General features: G+C 40.3%; 1 protein-coding gene across 5 annotated transcripts in view; it reads left to right on the forward strand.

Moving 5' to 3' along the window:
• Positions 1-726: 726 nt before the first annotated feature.
• The window catches only part of SLF2 (SMC5-SMC6 complex localization factor 2), a 54,383-nt gene continuing 34,759 nt past the window's right edge, over positions 727-20,350 (forward strand). For 2 of the 5 annotated variants that reach the window (XM_005225607.5, NM_001102259.2), the window contains exons 1-4: positions 13,913-14,202; positions 16,774-16,817; positions 17,318-18,042; positions 19,162-19,219. In XM_005225607.5, coding sequence (XP_005225664.1) covers positions 14,063-14,202; positions 16,774-16,817; positions 17,318-18,042; positions 19,162-19,219 — 967 coding nt within the window. In that variant the 5' untranslated portion in view covers positions 13,913-14,062. Of the gene's footprint in view, positions 774-13,912; positions 14,203-16,773; positions 16,818-17,317; positions 18,043-18,247; positions 18,301-19,161; positions 19,220-20,350 lie in introns of those variants that run through there. The other 3 variants (XM_005225611.4, XM_010819915.4, XM_059881931.1) reach the window with 2 other exon arrangements.

A 20,350-nucleotide genomic window follows, 5' to 3' on the forward strand; every position in this document is an offset into this window, starting at 1 on the left:
TGTGTGACCCCATAGATGGCAGCCCACCAGACTCCCCCGTCCCTGGGATTCTCCAGGCAAGAACACTGGAGTGGGCTGCCATTTCCTTCTCCAATGCATGAAAGTGAAAAGTGAAAGTGAAGTCGCTTAGTCGTGTCCGACTCTTAGCGACCCCATAGTCTGCAGCGCACCAGGCTCCTCCGTCCATGGGATTTTCTAGGCAAGAGTAGTGGAGTTGGGTGCCATCTCCTTCTCCTATGTATACTGTTAGCGCTTTGCTTTTTTCACTTAACATATCTCAGGCATCTTTGTATATCAGCACGTTTGTCCTCTCCATTCTTTTTAATAGCTGAATCGTATTCCATGGTAAAGCTGCTCTATATTTAACAATCCCCTCTTGATGGACCCTTGGGTTATTTCCAGTTTTCTATTACAGACAGAGTTGCTATATGCAACTTTTGTTCACACATGAAATTGCTGCTGCTCAGCTCAGTTTTTTCTTGGGTGAAGTGTTCCCTCCCACCGTATGCGTGTGTAAGATCCCCTGGTGTAGGAAATGGCAAGCCATTCTAGTATTCTTGTCTGAAAATTCCATGGACAGAGGAGGCTAGCAGGTTACAGTCTGTGAGGTCACAAAGAGTTGGACATGACTGAGCAACTGAGCATGCTTGCACATTATCATACCAAGAGACAAACACAGAATAACCATAAGAACAGATGTGGAGTGGTACAAAGCTTATAAAGTTTTTACTTTAATAGTTTCTGGCTCTAGTTCCTGACTACCTTAAGACACAGTAAGTGGAATACCTGATTTACAAGGTTTACCAACCCTATATTTGATCCTCCAATTAGGGAAAGTCATATTGACTCTCTTTTTCCATCATATTCCTTCTTCCCCATCCTGCAGATGTCTTATTTCAAGACAACTCTTTAAGGCTCTGAGGACCCTAGATTGAGTTTCCAATTCAGCAAGTCTCTGTCCTGTGTGGTCACCCGTGAGCATTTGTTCCAACTATAGTTTTTAATTATTATGCAACCTCTGTAGGTAGGCTGCAACGTCCTCTGACTAATAAACAGCTTGAAAATGTCAGAACTTTGAGTCCTAAAGCCCGCTAATCCTGGGTGAGTCACACATAACCTCCTGGTACCTGTAACATAAGGCCAGCAGAATGCATAATTTCCAGAGCCCTGCAGAGGGTGATGGGGGTCAGACTGAGGGGGCAGATTTCAATGAGAGAATTCAATCTCAAGGCGAGCTTTGAGTATGAGTGCCTTGTGGGTCAGTACATCTGTGGACACCTGTTGTTTTGCCATTTGCTCTGCTGAATTGGAGCCACCCAGAATCCCCCAGGCTGAGTGCTTGACTTTTACACCTGTCTACATCTGAATTTTTCATTTGTGATCTAAGCCAGCAGCACTTCAAGGGCCTCTAGAAAATCAGGCTTCGCATTTCTAGGTTATGCTCTAAAAAAGAAAAACAAAGCTGCTTCAATCTACTCAGAAAAGTTTTGTTTCTGTTCTGGTCATAAGAACACAAAGTGAGAATTTTGTGCTTCAAAGAGTTCAGAGAAAGAACATTATGCTAAAGACTATTTGAGGCCCCAACATGGGAAACTGGATTTTGGAGGAATCTTGGAACGGATGCTTTGGGTTTACCACAGGTTAAGACCTCAGACTGAAGCTATTTCATGGGTGAAGAGAAGAGGGAAAGTATGGGTTTGGTGAGTGGCTTGGAGAGTACTAGAGCGGAATTAGCACAGGTTTTTAAAGTGCAAAGAATATTTTCAGATTCATTTAATGTGCTGTATTTTTCTAATGGGCTTCCCTGGTGGTTCAGTCAGTGAAGAATTCATCTGCAACACAGGAGACTTGGGTTCGATCCCTTGGTTGGGAAGATCCCCTGGAGGAGGGCATGACAACCCACTCCAGTATTCTTGCATGGAGAATCCCTATGGACAGAGGAGCCTGGTGGGCTGCAGCCCATGAAGTCACAAAGAGCTGGACACAACTGAGCAACTAAGCACAGCACAGCACATTTTTATAATGCCTCCAGTTATTTCTGGTATGGTAGCTAGACACGACTGAGTGACTTCATTTTCACTTTCATGCATTGGAGAAGGAAATGGCAACCCACTCCAGTGTTTTTGCCTAGAGAATCCTAGGGACGGGGGAGCCTAGTGGGCTGCCATCTATGGGGTCGCACAGAGTTGGACATGACTGAAGCTAACTTAGCAGCAGCAGCAGCAGCTAGGTGCCTGGGATAGATGAACTGGGAAAAGAAGGGAGGAAGCAGGGGTCACTACTGACCAAGACTCAAACCAGGATTAAGTACACAGTGGGTGTTACTCCTGAAATTTTAGTTGGGGGATACCCAAGTGTCACCTAGGCTAGCAAGGCTCCTACACCAAGTATATCCTCTTGCCCTAGAAATCTCCGTCTGAGAAACTGGCCTTGTGTCAGGAAATCAGAGGAAGTTAGGGTTGGACAGGAAACAGACGGGTAACTGACCCAGCTGCAGGAGCTAGCCCCACTTGAGGATACAATAGCTCAGGACAGTGAGAATAATGAATGATTATTAATAATGTGTTAACAAACGGAATCAGAATTAACCTTTACTGAGCCCCCACTATATACTGGACATCATTATAAGCACTTTTTTCATTTACTGTAACAAAGTATACATAACATAACATTTACCATTTTAATCTTCTTTTTTTTTTGGCTGTGAGGCATACAGGATCTTGGTTCATCAACCAAGGATCAAACTCAGACCCTCAGCAATGAAAGTATGGAGTCCTAACCACTACACCACCAAGAAATTCCCTAACCATTTTTAAGTGCACAGTTCTGTAGCATGAAGTATGTTCATCAGATCAGATCAGATCAGATCAGTCACTCAGTCGTGTCCACCTCTTTGCGACTCCATGAATCGCAGCACACCAGGCCTCCCTGTCCATCACCAACTCCCGGAGTTCACTCAAACTCACGTCCATCAAGTCAGTGATGCCATCCAACCATCTCATCCTCTGTCGTCCCCTTCTCCTCTTGCCCCCAATCCCTCCCAGCATCAGAGTCTTTTCCAATGAGTCAACTCTTCGCATGAGGTGGCCAAAGTACTGGAGTTTCAGCTTTAGCATCATTCCTTCCAAAGAAATCCCAGGGCTGATCTCCTTCAGAATGAAGTGGTTGGATCTCCTTGCAGTCCAAGGGACTCTCAGGAGTCTTCTCCAACACCACAGTTCAAAAGCATCAATTCTTCAGTGCTCAGCCTTCTTCACAGTCCAACTCTCACATCCATACATGACCACAGGAGTGCAATCGTCACCATCGTCCATCTCTAGACTTTTCATCTTCCCAAACTGAATCTATATCCATTAAACATGAACTCTTCATTCTCCCCTCTTGGTACCCCTTGGTAACCATCATTTTACTGTCTTTATGAATTTGACTATCACAGATACCTCATATAATTGGAATTATACAGTATTTGTTCTTTCATGACTGGTTTGTTTGAGCATAGTCTTCAAGGTTAATACAAGTTGTAGCACATGTCAGAAATTTCCTTCCTATTTAAGCCTGAAAAATATTCCATTGTATGTGTTTATATATATGTATATATATGTATATATGTATAAGTGTATGTGTATATATATATGTATATATATATATATATATATACATATATATATACACATTTTGTTTATTTATTTGGGTTTCCCTGGTGGCTCTGTGGTCAAGAATCTGCAATGCAGATACAGGAGACTCAGGTCAACACCTGACTTGCTTCCACCTTTTGGCTATTAATAAGTACTTTATTAACTGATTTAATGAAAGCAGATGAGATAGGTACTATTATTATCCCTACTTTACAAATGAGGAATCTGACACATGGAGAAGCTAAGCAATTTCCCAAACTGTAAAGAGCTAAGATTCAAACCCAGGCAGTTTAGCTTCAGAGCCCACACTCCTAACCACTCTGATACACTGCCTCTTGAGACCAAGAGACAGAGCCCTGTGCTATCAAAGCTTCCAGTCTAGAGAGAAGACATACATACAAAAATCATTTCAAAGTGAAGTCATAAAGAGGATTGTGGAGTTACTGTGACACGGAGCGCAGAGAAGCTGTGTTGAGCTGCTGAGAGTGAGATGCTGCTCGGTGCTTTGCTCTACACGCTCCCAGCTTACAGGTAAGTCTAAAGCAACTGGGGCCTGGAAAAAAATCACTCTTCTTTTGGGCTTCGGGTGGTGCTATTGGTAAGGAACCCACCTGCCCATGAGGAGATGTAAGAGACATGAGTTTGATCCCTGCATTGGGAAGGTCCCTGGAGGAGGGCACGGCAACCCACTCCAGTGTTCTTGCCTGGAGAATCCCATGGACAGAGGAGCCTGGGTCCCAAAGAGTTGGACATGACTGAAGCAAGGCAGCATGCATAGTGCACATAAGAGTTGAACAAAGAGCAACTAGGTCTTTTTAGGGATGTCAGAGAAGTTTTTTCTAGGGGGACAAGATTGCAGTACAGGTGGGTGCACAAAAGCCAAGAAGCATGAGTGAGGCTGATATGTTCAAAGAATGGCCAATTGTTCTGAATGGGTAAGATGTATGGGGAAGAACAGGGTGATGGCCTCTCACAGGTAGAGAGGAATCGGATCATGGAGTACCTATACAGTATACCAAAGAGTGTAAGCCTTTAAAATTGGTTTGTTTGGTGATTCTTTTGTGAATGGTGATGTTTTAGTTTTTGTTTCGTTTCCCCATCAGTAATGAATTTGGGAGTGACTTGCTCAGATGTGCTTGTTAGAAAGATGATTCAGGCTGCAGTGTGGAAGATGGAATGAAGAAGGGCAAATACAAGTCAGAAAGACCAATCTGGAAGCTGTTGCAACATACTTTGCAAAGGACAATTAGGGCCTGTATTGGGGTGCAGCAGGGGGGATAGAAAGGATTTTTTGAGTATTTAAAATATGTATTTTAAAATTTTATAAACAATAAGAAAAATAGATGAGTTTATAAAGTGGATGAAATATAGAAAAGGCAGCTAACAAAAGAATCTTAATGCCCCACTACCAGATTTATGAAGAGAAATCCAACCTAATAATTAAGAGAATGCAAAATAAAGCAGTGAGAAATCATTTTCACCCTTCAGATTAGCAAAAATAAAAAAGGGATGACAATATCAAATATTTGAGCAGACATGAGGAAAACAGTGCTTTCATATATTGCTAGTGGGACTGTAAATTAATTCAGCCATTTATGGAAAGCAATTTGGTAGCATACAATAAACTTGATAATGCAAATACCCTATGACCCAGCAATTTCCATTCTGATTATATAACCCATAGAAATTCTTGCATGTGGGTAAAAAGAAACATGTACAGAGATATCCATGAGACATTGTTTGTAATGGACAAATATGAACTGCAAACAAATAAAATGTACATATTTTTAAACATATACAAAAGAATCCTCTATATTTTTATGACTAGATATAAATACATGTATATCAATGACCTCAGATATGCAGATGATACCACCCTTATGGCAGAAAGTGAAGAAGAACTAAAGAGCCTCTTGATGAAAGTGAAAGAGGAGAGCGAAAAAGTAGGCTTAAAGCTCAACATTCCAAAAACTAAGATCATGGCATCCGGTCCCATCACTTCATGGGAAATAGAAGGGGAAACAGTGGCTGACTTTATTTATTTTTTTGGACTCCAAAATCACTGCAGATGGGGATTGCAGCCATGAAATTAAAAGACGCTTACTCCTTGGAAGGAAAGTTATGACCAACCTAGACAGTATATTAAAAAGCAGAGACGTTACTTTGCCAACAAAGGTCCATCTAGTCAAGGCTGTAGTTTTTCCAGTAGTCATGTATGGATGTGAGAGTTGAAGTATAAAGAAAGCTGAGCGCCAAAGAATTGATGCTTTTGAACTGTGGTGTTGGAGAAGACTCTTGAGAATCCCTTGGACTGCAAGGAGATCCAACCAGTCCATTCTAAAGGAGATCAGTCCTGGGTGTTCATTGGAAGGACTGATGTTGAAGCTGAAACTCCAGTATTTTGGCCACCTGATGCAAAGAGCTGACTCATTTGAAAAGACCCTGATCGGAGAAGGCAATGGCACCCCACTCCAGTACTCTTGCCTGGAAAATCCAATGGACGGAGGAGCCTGGTAGGCTGCAGTCCATGGGGTCCCTAAGAGTCGGACACAACTGAGCGACTTCACTTTCACTTTTCACTTTCACGTGTTGGAGAAGGAAATGGCAACCCACTCCAGTGTTCTTGCCTGGAGAATCCCAGGGACGGGGGAGCCTGGTGAGATGCCGTCTCTGGGGTCGCACAGAGTCGGACATGACTGAAGCGACTTAGCAGCAGCAGCATTTGCTTGGAAATCTGCCTTTCTTCAAGATTCATGTCAATCGATTTAAGGCCCAGGATGACTCACCTTGTGCCAATGTTATCTCAAGACACATGTTGTGGGTGACGGGCCTAGTGCCACTCTCTGAGAGTTGAGACATTTCCTTTGTCTAATTAGCAGGCTGCTAGTCGGTATGTAACTGCCTGCTAAAGACTAGCTGGGGCAGGGGGCGGGGGCAGTCTTTCTGCCCCCTTCTGATGTCTATGCCAGAATCTTTCTCTATCTCCTTTATACTTTAATAAAACTTGATTACATAAAAAAAAAAAGACCCTGATGTTGGGAAAGATTGAAGGCAGGAGGAGAAGGGGACGACAGAGGATGAGATGGTTAGATGGCATCACCAACTCAATGGACATGAGTCTGAGTAAACTCCGGGAGTTGGTGATGGACAGGGAGACCTGGCGTGCTGCGGTTCATGGGGTCGCAAAGAGTCGGACAAGACTCAACGACTGAACTGAACTGAACTGAACTGAAAACATGAGGAATATGAGGCTTGCAGACTTGAAAAGGAATAGGAGAGAAGAGAATTAAACTGGAGTCTCAATAAAAAAAGACTTACCTACTCCCATAAATAATGTTATATGTTTTTAAAACATACAATGTTTTATTATGAAATTAAAGAAAACCAGGAACTTGTTTGGCAGTCCAGTTGTCGGGACTCTCCACCTTCCAATCCAGGGAGTGTGGGTTCGATCACTGGTCGGGGAGCTAAGATCCCACATGACTTGTGGCCAAAAAGTCAGAACATACACAATGGAAGCAATGCGTAAGAAATTCAATAAAGACTTATAAAAAATAAAGGAAAACTAAGGAAAACCAGGAAAGAGAAGTAAAAGATTAAAATTGTTTAATAGTTGTGAGTTCAGAATGGTGAATATGTTGTAATATTATTCTTTGTATTTGCCTATATCTTTGTTCTAAAAAGAATCAGATATGTGTGTGGGGTGTGTGTGTGTGTGTGGTTATGGCGAAATTAATTTACAGTCCCACTAGCAATATATGAGAGCACTGTTTTCCTCATGTCTGCTCAAATATTTTACATTGTCATCCTTTTTATTTTTGCTAAGAAAGGACAAAGTGATATTTAGAGGGCAAAATCACTGATTTGATGACATAACAGGTGGCAGCTGAGGGTGACAGAGGGGAGAGATTAGTGGGACTCCCAGGTTTGTGGTTTCAGCGACAGGTGAGGGAAGATGATGAAACCATCCACTGAGATAAGAAATACAGGAGGAGAGAACCTTAAATCTGGAGGTCAGGGAGGGAAGATAATAGGTTCTACTGAAGACACCTTGAGTTTGAGAACCCAACCACAAATGTTTTTACTACCAAATCCCTGGTCAGAGAAGGTAACTTAATGGTCTCCACATTGCCCTCCAAAAGAGGCAGTAGGAACAAGGGTGTCAGTGGCAAGTGGAAGGGAAATGAAGGAGAAATGAACAGAAGCTAATAGAAATAGTGGAGGACATCTGGTGAAGTCTTCACGGAAAGCAATTAATGTAACAGTGTACCTTTTCATCCAAAACCATTGGTCCTTTTATTTTATGATAGATAGATGATAGATATAATAGATAAATAGATAGGCAGAGATAGGGATATGTGTTTCTTTGGGAAAGTAATATATACACTTGATAAAATAATTTTCACAAATAGGGGAAAACCTCTATCCAGAGGCAACTGCTGTTATGAGCTTCTTTACCTATGCTCAGGTTAGACACTCAAAAGTACCAATGACTGCTGTCTATCAAAATATAAAACATACATGTCCTTTGACCCAGCAATTCCCTTCCCAATGTATAGAGATATGCTTCTATGTTCACAAAGGTGAATAAAAGGTATAAAGGTATAAAGGTTCATTGCATCATGATCAGTAATATAAGGCTGTAAGGGAACTAACTTAACTAAGTTACCGGCCAGTGCATAGAGTAGAATACTATGTTGCATTAGGAAGTTACTTGGAAAGCACAGCATCCTTCCAGAGATAGTCTTGGCACATACATACAAATAACTCTTTTTATTTATACAAGCAATAGCACATGTATACACTGTAGCATACACTGTTCTGCAACTCAATTTTTCACTTAGGGTATCTTAGAGATTGTTCCATACTAGTTTATATTGTTAACAAGGGTTGAGTGCATGCATACTCAGTCCTGTCCAACTCTGCAACTCCAAGGACTATAGTCTACCAGGCTCCCAGTCCATGGGATTCTCCAGACAAGAATACTGGAGAGGGTTGCCATTCCTCCTCCAGGGGATCTTCTGGACCCAGGGATCAAACTCACGTCTCCAGTATCTCCTGCATTGGCATGCAGATTCTTTACCACTGAGCCACCTGGGAAGCCATCACAAGTGTTGAGAGTTCAGCTAAATTACTCCATTTTATTGCTACCTCAGCATCCATGTTGTGTGGCCAAGCAGGCTTTGGTGGCCTTGAACTGACCTGATTCATGTACCTATCTAAGCTCTGTAGACAGAAATATGAGACCCCTCTTTGTACTTCTTGGAGCCAGAAATCTAGAATTTTGTGTGAAATCTCTTGATTTTTCAATGTTGCCCCATACTTTTACAAAAGAACTCTTTGGAAGTTTAAAAAGAAGGTGATGAAAGATGGCTCCTTCAGGAGGCCATCTTGTCATGCCTGGCATAGAGGGTTCAGTACTTTGGTGCTGTGCAAGTTTACAGCTTAAGGAACAGTGGTGGCAGAATGCCTCTGAAGAGGCAAGTCATAACCCAGTAAAGAAAGGTCTTACAGGTCATCACAGGCGTGTTGAATTCTGGGAAGAGCATTGCAAAAGTATGAGATCAGATGTATTATCCTCAAAGAGACTCTCTTCTTTGCAGGGTGGTAGGGTTTCACATGAGAGATGAGTTGGACAAGGTATATAAGGTCCTTCTACCTCTTTTGTATCATTTTCCCTTTCCTCCTATTTCTTCCTCACAGTCTCAAGATTACTGAAGACAAGGAGGGATCTGATAGGGCCACTTGAGCCACTCCTCCCCATCTTGAAGTTCTTATAGCCTGGGAAGGGTAAAGGCACTCTCCTTTGAAAAGACAGTCTGCCTTCCTCTTCAAGCCTCCCCCACTCCTGGAAAATATGGTCTTAAAAGGGCATAAGGGGAGCCCGAGTTATGTCTCTCCACCCTCCCCACCAGCAGCAGTGACAAAAGAAAGCCTATCTTTTGCCCTCCAAGCAGCTTCTGCTGTTCTATTTCACTAATACACAGAAGTGTGAAATATGAATACAGATTATAGCAACAACTTTCACAAGTTTCCACTACTGCCCACAGTAGGGCCACAGAAATACCTTTTACATCATTGCCATATAAAATACATACGTGCAACTGAAATAAGTAAAAGTCTTGTGAAAAAACACATACTCATACACTGTATGCACTCTCTATTCCATTGTCTTTTTTCATGTGGCCTGTGACTCATTACATCAATTTCAAAACCCTCTAATGAGTGGCTCACCCAGTGTGAAAAATACCTGATTCAGGCTGGAGTTCCAAACCAATATTTACAGTCTCTTATTTTTCAGATAAGATGAATGATAACTATGCCTCCCAAACTAGTAAACAAGATGTCTCTAGATAAAACATAGAGACTTTTTTCTGGTTATTATTTATTAGTTTTTAGAATTAGCTTTCATTTGGAAAGTTAGTCCTAAGTTGGAGAATGATTTTTAAGTTTTCTTCTAAAATAAATGTTTACATTTAAAAAGTGATTTAGAAGTAATTCAAATTTAACTGGTTGTCCTGTGGATTTTTAAATTCCTGTGTTTTGTTGTTGTTAATTTTTTGGCCATGCCATGCAGCTTGTGGGATCTTAGCTCCCCAACCAAGGACTGAACCTGGGCCCTTGGCAATGAAAGTTCGGATTCCTAACCACTGAACTGCCAGGGAATTCCCTAATTTTTTTTTTAAATTGTGGAAAAACCATTTAACAGGAGTTTTAGCCTCTTAATAAAACTTTAAGTATAGCATACATTAAAAAAAAGTGATTTACAGAAAAAGTTAAATATTAATATAGGAAACATTCAGGTATGTCAAAAATTACAAATATGTTACTCATGTTCTAAAGCGTGGGAAATAGTATCTTGCACCATTCTGTAATGAAATAACAAGAAACTTTCCTTAACATTAGATCTGCTTCTGCAGTTTTTCTAATTAACTCTCTGGAAGTTTAAGTTTCAGGACATGACATGATATCATATTACATTTGATTTTTTCCCAGCAGCCCTTTAAAACCAAGCTAGTGGGTCAGGTAGATCCCCTGAAATAGGAAATGGCACCCCCACTTCAGTATTCTGGCCTGGAAAATCCCATGGACAGAGGAGCCTGGTGGGCTATAGTCCATGGGGCCACAAAGAGTCAGACACAACTGAGTGACTGAGCACAGTGCTTTTTCGAAGCACTTGTTGGGCAGTTTTGAGTTCAGCATCTATTTGCAGATCTTGAGAGGCTGGAGGTTGCCTTCCCTCCTTCAGATCATCACGTGGTCTTTTTCAGTCAGGCTTTCAAGTTAATTATTTCCTGTTTTTCAGAGTCTGCTCCTTATCCCCTTTCCCAGGTCACCCTCTACCCTCCCCTCCACACACACATTCTTGGCCACCAGCAGGCAGTTCTGCAGCAAACCCATCTTTGTCTCTCAGTCTACCCTGGAGCACCCTCCAATAAGAGCCTTGGGGTTTCTTCCAGAGTGTAGCAATGTTAGAGCAGAACTGTGTCATTACTGTAGAATCAAGAGTTCCCAGCTTGTTAGTAACGTTCTGTGTAACTTACTGACCTTTTGTTCTCAGAGTCCCTGCCTGCAAAGGTACTTCATGAGCCCATCTCCCTAAATTGTTTTCTCTTTTTGTGACTGTTTGTATCTCTGGCATCAGCTATACTGTCACTCCTTTCAGGATTCCCACTCTGGGCTTGACGCTCCCAGCAGATTTGATCTGTTTTGCACGTAACATTGTTTCTGTGACTGACTGACCCGTCCCTTCTCATCAAGGCCAAGGTCTGTGCTCCTCTATTGTCTTTAACAATACAGGGTGCTAAATTGTGCTGAGTACCCCATAGAACCCTCATGCCTAGAAGCCACTCCCTTCCTGTGGTCTTTGTTTCCTCATCCACAGAAATCTTAAACTAGTCTTTTAAGGTCATTGGCCTTCATTTCTTCATTTACTTTTCCAATCTTGGCTGAGGTTTTAAGTCTCTAATTCAGCCCTGTCTACTTTATTCATCATCCTCTCGCCCCAGCCATTTTTCTCTACCCTGGTCTCCTCACCGGCAACATCTTTCACTTAGTACAGCTTCCAGGCCATTTATGTACATAGAGATAGAGATATATACCCACACAAATTCAAAGTAAGAGAAGGGATTAAAAACACATAATAAGACTAACACTATTTACAGGAGTGGGGAAGAGCTTCAGAAGCTCCCAGATGTTCTGGTTGATATGTAGAGCATATTTCATCCTGCAACCTAAATCTGCATCATTCTCAAACACAGTTTAAACAAAGAAGAGCCTTGATGCTTATTGAGGATTTAGATAACTACTTCCCTGTTAAGAAGAGATTTTTAAAATTATGTTTTTATTATGACTCCATCTCCATTTATTGATCAAGGGATTTCTTGCCTCACTTAACTCCATAATCTGTTGCTCAGATTAAGAAAATTCGAAAACTATTGTTTGGTAGCGTAAGTACAGCCTTTAAAGCGATACCTTGGAAGCTGGATGATTCAAATACTATAATCCAAGAAAAGCAACTAATTGATCATGCAGAACATGCTTTTATGCATTACTCTTTTTTACGGACTGAGCATGCAATGAAACGAATCCGATTAAATGTTTTATAGATGTGCAGTTACAGAAATAGGAACTTGCTAGTGTCGTAACATTCAGAACACAGTTACACAACAGGTTGCAAATAATGTGTAAAAACCCTTAATAAATATATGTCACTAACCATCCAACACATTTTGAGCATCTATTATATTCTTTTTCATCTAAGAAACAATGCTAGGTATAGTAACTTCTCAGATACTGGGAGCAGAAAAATGCCCCTTATTTCAGTGTATCCATGTATATATACTTTGGGGATGAATGAGAGACCTACATCCCTACTACCTAGTATCCGTGTATATATACTTTGGGGATGAATGAGAGACCTGTATGTTCAGTTTACCTTCTACCCTCCACTTTGCCCTCCCTGTTGGCCACTTTATTCCTCATTAATTCTTTCTCCTGAGGGCTAAAACAGGTGAGGGAAGGAGGTGAACTTCAGGCCAGTTAGGCATGCTTAGCTACAGAAGCAGTTAAATCTCAGTACAATAAACTTGAAATACCTGTCTAAATTCTTCATTGTCATTTAAGATTTTGTTCCATCCAATTGATTGAACAGGCCTGACAGTTATGGCTTGAACATCATTAAGACTGATATTTTGGTTAATAGTTATAACAATATCAGACTCATCTCTGGAAGATTTTATAGTAAGTTAAAGTCTGTTTAAAGAACAATGGCAAGAGAACATTAATTCACACAGTACTTACTACATGAGAGTCTCTGAGCTGTGCACTTTGCCTGGCTTATCATTTTTATAAGCAATTGCCCAGAAAAGTAGAATGCCCATTTTATAGATGTGGAAACTGAAGCTCAGAGCCACTCAGACCAGCCTCTCAGTTTGTAGGGAAAACCCTAGCTAACAGCCTCCAAAGCACAAACCCCTTACAAAGGATGGGAGACTGCTGGCACTTTTCACTAATCTATGCAGTCCACACTTAACATGAGTAATTGAAAGCTGACCTTATGTTCCTTTCAAAAATCTCCACGGAATCTGGCTCCAGAGACTTTACGGATAACTCATCACAGCAACTGAGAAACAAAATGCGTTTGTGTAATAAAAAGTCTTTATTTCAATGAGGTTTTTTTCCTTCTTTTAAAAAAAGAGAGAGAGAGAGGAGCCACTCCAGCATTCAACAAGAACCCTCACACAATGAACAAGTCTTCACATTGGGTTGTGCCGACTACTGAGGAAATGGTGACAGCATCAGCACACTTCGGCCTAAGATGTTAAGAGAACGATGTAATGAACAGCTGGGGATTTCTGAGGCACAATTGTGTGACACAAGAAGCCCAACTATTGGCAATCTTCATTGGGGGAAGCTGCTGGGCTCGGGTTTGCTTCAGCAAATCTTGCCCCTCGCCTTCCTCAAGACGGGTATCGCCAGCTACCGCAGCGCCCTTGGCATCCCGCGCCTTCCGGCCCCCACATGCCCGCCAAAGCGGACGCGGCCCTACCGCCGAGGCGCCCCACCCCCCACCCCGTGCACGTGACGGGGGGGGGGCAGTGTTCCTCCCCTCCTCCCCACCCCCTCCCCCGAAACCCTGCCTTCTCTTGAGAAGCTACGGCTCTCTATTGCACCACTATTGGAATGACCCCCGTGCCGGCCAATAAGAACGCGTCGCTTCAAGTAAGACCCGCCCCCTGTGGGTCCTCAGGTTCCTTCCCGCTCACACCGGAGTCACTTCCGAAGAGAGAGAACCGCCATGAAGAGGGAAGGGGGTGCCGCCCACCTCTGCTCCGACAGCATCCCCGAGTCCCAGCAGCAAGACGGCAACCACGCATCCAACTTCTCCAGCTACAGCTCATGCCGCCGTCGCCAGCGGCGCCGACATGACAAGGCGCTGCATGCCCGCTAGGCCAGGTTTCCCCTCATCCCCAGCCCCGGGGTCGTCGCCCCCGCGCTGCCATCTGAGACCCGGTAGTACCGTCCCTGCTGCAGCGGGAAAGAAAACAGAGAGGCCTGGGGACAGGTACCGTGCAGAGGGCTTGAGAAGGGGCCGGGTCGCGGGGGCAAGGGTATGAGGGAGGTCTGCGGACGGTTGCTTTTCCAGTTCCCGCCATCCTCCGCGAGCTCAGGCCTCCGCGTCCGGGGCCTGGCAAACCCCTGCCCCGCCTCCACGCGGGGACTGCTGGGAGCTCGAGTCTCGTTTTCTGTAGTTGGGACGGTGTTCTCGGTCTAGTGACCACAACCTGGATGGCTTCGAACCAACCGCCTTAGGTAGAATGTAATTTTTGTCCTTTATTTTAGCTGGACTCTGGGCCCTAACTGCTAAATGCATACTTAAGTGGTTTTCTCTGCATTGTCGGTTCTCCTCATCCTAGTGGTTGAATGGTATAAGCATTTTCTATATTGTGGGTGAAATTATGTAAGATGTGATGACGGAAACAACTTTGATGAATTGCTTTAAAGTCTAGTACACGCGATAAATCTAAATTTAAAGAACATGCAGATTAGGAGTGTGTTGTGTTTTCTCTCCAAGAGGCCAGGTTTTCTTGTAAAGATTTTGTTGGAGCTATGTAAAAAGATGGAGAATTTCATCAAATGACATTCTCTGACAATAAAACATGTTTAAATTCTCTTCGAACTTGGGTACTGTCTTTTTTATTTTAAGTTTGAAAACTTGTAATATTAGTTTAACAGTAAATTTATCTTCTGATCTTGTGGTACAGGTCCACAATCCCTTATCTTAATTCTGAAAGCCAGAAAGTTACTAAAACCTAAAGTTTCTAGTAAGTTTGGCACCACATCTAACTTGGCAGCCAGACCTGACCAGAACTAGAGGAAGGCTATAGTTGGTCATCTCTTTAAGTGTGAGTCTAAGTTCTGCTGGAAAAACATTTACGTATTTCCTTACAGAGTGCAGTCTCAGACCCCACTGGGGGCTTTCCATAATGCATCCAAGTTACCGCCTTTCTAAAATACAATAAATTCAGAATTCTAAAACACATTGGTTCCCAAAAGTTTCAGATGAGGGTTTGTGTGCTGTTACACATGATTTTGTTTAACTAGTTATAAGTAAATAATGGACCTTTCTGTGCATTTGAATTTAGGGGATTGTTACTTCTTGAAAGTTACATTCATGGTTATTTTACAGGTTTCTTGTGTGTTATACCCAAAGCCATTTTTCTCCCAGGGGTAATGAACAAAAAGATGTAATACTTTAGGCAAGAGATACAGTGTTACTTTTAGTAATTTAAAAACATTCAGTATTACCTTGCTTTGAGTTAATTAGCTGCTTTTTAGTCCATTCTCACCTCCCTTTACTCAACCAATAGCAAGATATTATCCTTCTCCCCTTTGCAAAACCTGTAGTATTTCTTTACTCTGATGTAATTTATTTCGTGAGGGAAAAAATGCATAGATTCTCCCTTAGTGTGTCACTCATTCATTTCAGGGCTGCTTAGCTTTTCTATTAATATCTCAAACAAACATTGTAGACTCTCAGTACCCCCTTAAAGATGGGCATCGCTATTCTGATGTGGCCAGTAAAGAGTGCAAGATGTAAAAGCAGCATAAGCTTCAGGGACTTCCATTGTTCAAGTTTTCTCTGAGCAGTCCAATCTCATAGTGGATAAATGTTTAGGGGAACTTGTCTACCACTTATTTTCTTTCAGCTAAAACGAAGAAATTTTAGTAAAATTTGCCAGAAAGGTGACTTTTTTGTTCTACTTAGTAGTAACACCGCTCTGTGCAGTTGGAAACTAAATACATAAATCAGAATACAAATTCTAGTAATATGGTCCTACTTCACTGTGTTCATTGTAGAGTGCAGAAATCCTTAAAAATTAAAAAGTTTGATTTTTGTTATTCTTTACTCCTTAACGTCTTTTTCTCTGTTTTGTTCTTTTTCCTGGGCAACACATTGATTTTGTAAATATCTTAAGAATTCTTGGTAAATTAAGACTTTGAAACACTCCTCATTCCAATTTTTGCTATTAGATTAACATCCCACTGTAGTGTATAAAGAATGTAGTATAAGCTTAGATCTTTTTCTGCCTTCTGCTCAGCACACTCTTTAGCTGCCTCTCCAAACCAGCAAAATCAACCATGTTTGCCGTTCTACCATCTACTCTTCTTAAGAGTCTGCTCAAGTTTTAATGGGTTTTTATAATCTCCATTATTCATTCAGCAAACATCTCTAGAACAAATTTTGTACCTGTCACTGGAGATTTCAAGGAATAGGATCAGATCCCTTCAGGTTCTTTTATTCTCCCACATAGCAGCAAGCCTTTCAGTCCTAAAAAGCTGTCTACCGATTCCTTAGATCCACACTACAGTCTTATCATTTTTGTACTATGAAGTATATAAACTTCAGTTTTGCTTTTATAAATTTACTCCTACAGGAACTGGTGAACTATATTAAAAAAAAATTTTTTTTATAATCAGCTTAGTAAAGCAATATTGTCAGAACATGATTAAGCCAGATAGTGAAATTCAGCCTCTAGTCTGTAAATCTACTAGTATTCTCAACTTAATCTGAATTATTGAAGTTTTAATATTTGCCAATGTGATCCCATATTAGTTATGCTTTTATTTTCAGGAAACAGTCAATTATAGATTTCTTCAAACCAGCTTCAAAACAAGGTATGTATACTATTCATGCATTTTTTGTGGGATCTTTTGGGGAGGGAGATGGAGTTGATTTTTAAATCTACTCTTAACTTACTAATTTGATGAAATATGGTGTTCAAAATTGAAAATATAAAGAAGATACAGTGTTGTTTACAAAGATAAACAAGTTCTAAAATCATGAAGAAACTTTGCTGTTATGGTTTCTTACATTTAAAATATTCAAGTCAATAATGTTCATTAAGTATACTATTTTGATTCTGGATTAAAGTAACTTCATAAATAGAGCCATGGAGAACTTACATGATGCGGAAGAGAGTTTTATGAAAGTAAGGCTTTAAAATCATGTCTTGATTCTACCCCCCATAAAATGTGTATCATTATTTAAATATAAATTTGAAAACATTTGTGATAGCTTAATATTTTAAGTGTTAATTATAATATTTATACAAGTGTAATAGTTTGTGCTATTTTTAATAACATACAATGTGCATTTGTTTTAATTGGCTATTCAGATAGACGTATGTTGGATTCTCCACAAAAATCGAACATCAAATATGGAGAAAGTGGATTGTCCATCAGTGGGACAGAGCAGTTTGAAAGGAAACTATCCTCACCAAAAAGTTCTAAACCCAAAAGAGTGCCATCAGAAAAGAGCCCTGTCTTAGAGGCATTCATAAAAGGTGTTAAAGAGCACCATAGAGACCGTGGTGTACATGAGTCACGTCAGCCTTGTGTGTCACTGGACACCAAATATTCAAAGGCAGTTACAAAATACGTTCCTCCTTCATATCTCTTGTCAAAAGAGACCAAGAAAAAACATCAGTCTCCAGAGGGAAGGAAGTCACATTTCATTCATGAAAATAGCAGGGAGAAGAATGATGGCAATCGAGGCAGGATCAGTGCAGATTCTAAGAAGCAGGCCACGGTGACAGAAGCTGACATCTTCAAGAACAGCTCCCGAAGTCTTAGCAGCAGGAGCAGCCTATCCAGGCACCACCCAGGAGAAAGCCCACTGGGAGCTAAGTTCCAGTTATCTCTAGCTTCTTACTGCAGAGAAAGAGAACTAAAGAGATTGAGAAGGGAGCAAATGGAGCAGAGAATCAACTCAGAAAATTCTTTCTCAGAAGCAAGCAATCTTTCTTTAAAATCTTCTAGTATAGAAAGGAAATGCAAACCAAGGCAGGAACTGAGTAAACAGAATGATGTCACAGCTGGAAACAGTAATCTTTCAAACCTGGTATGTGCAATAAATGCTAAATTAGCTTGCTACTGTTTTATCATATTTAGAATACTAAATATAAAAATGTTTGATAACAATACAGTGCCTTTTGTTAGGGAAATACTGATACAGAAGCTAGTTTCATTAAGTTTCCTCTAACTGTCCATCAAAACATTTCTGATGGCTGATGTAAAGCAATGTTTTCTGCCCTTAATTTTTTCAGACCAGGAACAAAGATGTTCCTTAATCAGGAAAATAAGCATTTTTTTTTCTAAGGTAAGTACAGTCATTTTTAAATTAGGCTGCCCTGAAGTTTGAGAATCACTGGTTTATGTTATGTATGTCTTAAATAATTAAGTACGGGCCCTGGAAAACCTACAAAATGATGACGTCTTAGAAAACTATTCAAATATGTCTTAAGCTCATCAGATGTCTCTTTTGAGAATAGACCAAACTTAGATTACCGTAAAAACTGTCCCTCTCCACTGGAAAGTCAAGTTGTTAAGTATACCTGTTTGAAAGAGCTTCTGTACATATTGAACAACTAAAGGAAGATGAGATAACAAAGTGCTATGTTAATATAAGATGCTGTGGTTTTAAAACCAGATGGACAAAAATAAACCAAACTATGACATTCTAAGAGTGAATAGCTGGAAATGTATTTGTAAACTCACGGGTTTACTTACAAGGACTTTGGTGCCTTTACCAGTGAGGTTTGCTAATGATCAATAGATGTAGTAATGTTTGGTTCATTTTCATAAGATTTCAATGTTTGGTGGTGCATTAGTACCTAAACAGAAGTATTGAAGAGGGAGTTGTACCCATTTGATTGGCAAATATTAGGCTATGTCTTTATTAAAATAAATAGTACAGTGCTCTAGTATTAATTTTGAGCTATTAATAAAAATTTCTAAATTTACATTGTGAAAATTGACATTTTTACATATAATACAGAGGTACTTCAGTTTTCAGGAAAGACTTGAGTTTAAAATACTTTGCTGTAGAAGTTTGGATTTACCTCCAAATTTGATGCTTGCTTTAGTCAGTCTAGAAGTCTTTGTTTAAATATAATGAAAGAAAGTTCACATTCCTGACTGCTCTCAACTCCTAATTAATTTTTTCTCATTTTGCTAATAGGAAAATGGACATCTCTCAAGAAAAAGATCTTCTTCTGATTCATGGGGACCTACTTCAGGTAGAATCAAAATAAATTTAAGAATTCTAAATAAATTTGCCTATTAATGGCACTGGTTTTTACTTTGTTTAAATGTACAGTTTCCTTGCTAGAGGTAAATTGGGTGTCTCAGGTTAAAGTTTGGGAAAGTTATATTCAGAAGGAACAGTTCTTGAATTCAGTATGTGTGAACAGTAGTTGTCTTGACTTTTCTCTGCCTTCTTCAACAGTTCCTTATAATGTGTTTCTCATATTGGAATTCAGTGTTCTACTTCTGAATCTTTGGCTACATTAAGAACCATAATCTTATATTCTTGAATTATGGACTGAGGTCTTGATATTGCAGATGCTTTGTTTAAGTGTGAAACTTATGGTTCAAGACAATGTTTCTTAATATTTCAAATATAAAGATCCCTTTTATTATCAAATTCAAGGATACCTATATGATATTGGTTTATACTTTCAGTATCTGTTGATAAAATACATAACAAACAGCTACTGTTAATTCAGTAATTCTTAAAGTATTCTTTTTAACTAGAAGATAAAACCCTGTGAAATTCAACCACCACAAAAGTTTATATAACATAGAAAAAGGCCACCAAAAATGCCCGCTGTTAATAATAATCTGGTATATCTCGTTTTTCCTGCTGTGACTGCAGACTTTGAAAAGTGGGCTTTACAGATTTCCACAATCAGTAAGATACATTGGACGTACTGATAATAGCCAACATTTACTGAGCACTTACTGTGTGCTTTGTGAATTATCATTTGATTCATGTCCTTGCTTTTAGAGATGAAAAAACAGGTACAAAGAGACAGTTTTGACTCCTTCTTCTGGTTTCATGTAAAACTCTGTTTTCTGTACGTTCTAGAGGTGTATTGCATTTTGACCAAGTGATCTGTGTTGTTTGTTTGTTTTAATTTTTACATTTTTGGTTTTAGTGATCACATTTTAGTGGATTTTGACATTACAGTAAAAGAACAATAAGTTCTCAGCCATGAGATTGCTCATGTACTCACTGTGTAACATATTTGTTGAAGGGAAAAACAAGATATCTTTACACTAGCTCTGCTAGTATAAGGGGCCACTGGTAATGGTGTTGCCAACAAGCTGTTCAGCATTTTTTTCTCTGATAATGACTAAGATAGCAG

The sequence above is a fragment of the Bos taurus genome, chromosome 26, assembly GCF_002263795.3.
Source record: "Bos taurus isolate L1 Dominette 01449 registration number 42190680 breed Hereford chromosome 26, ARS-UCD2.0, whole genome shotgun sequence".
NCBI classification, from domain to species: Eukaryota; Metazoa; Chordata; class Mammalia; order Artiodactyla; family Bovidae; genus Bos; species Bos taurus.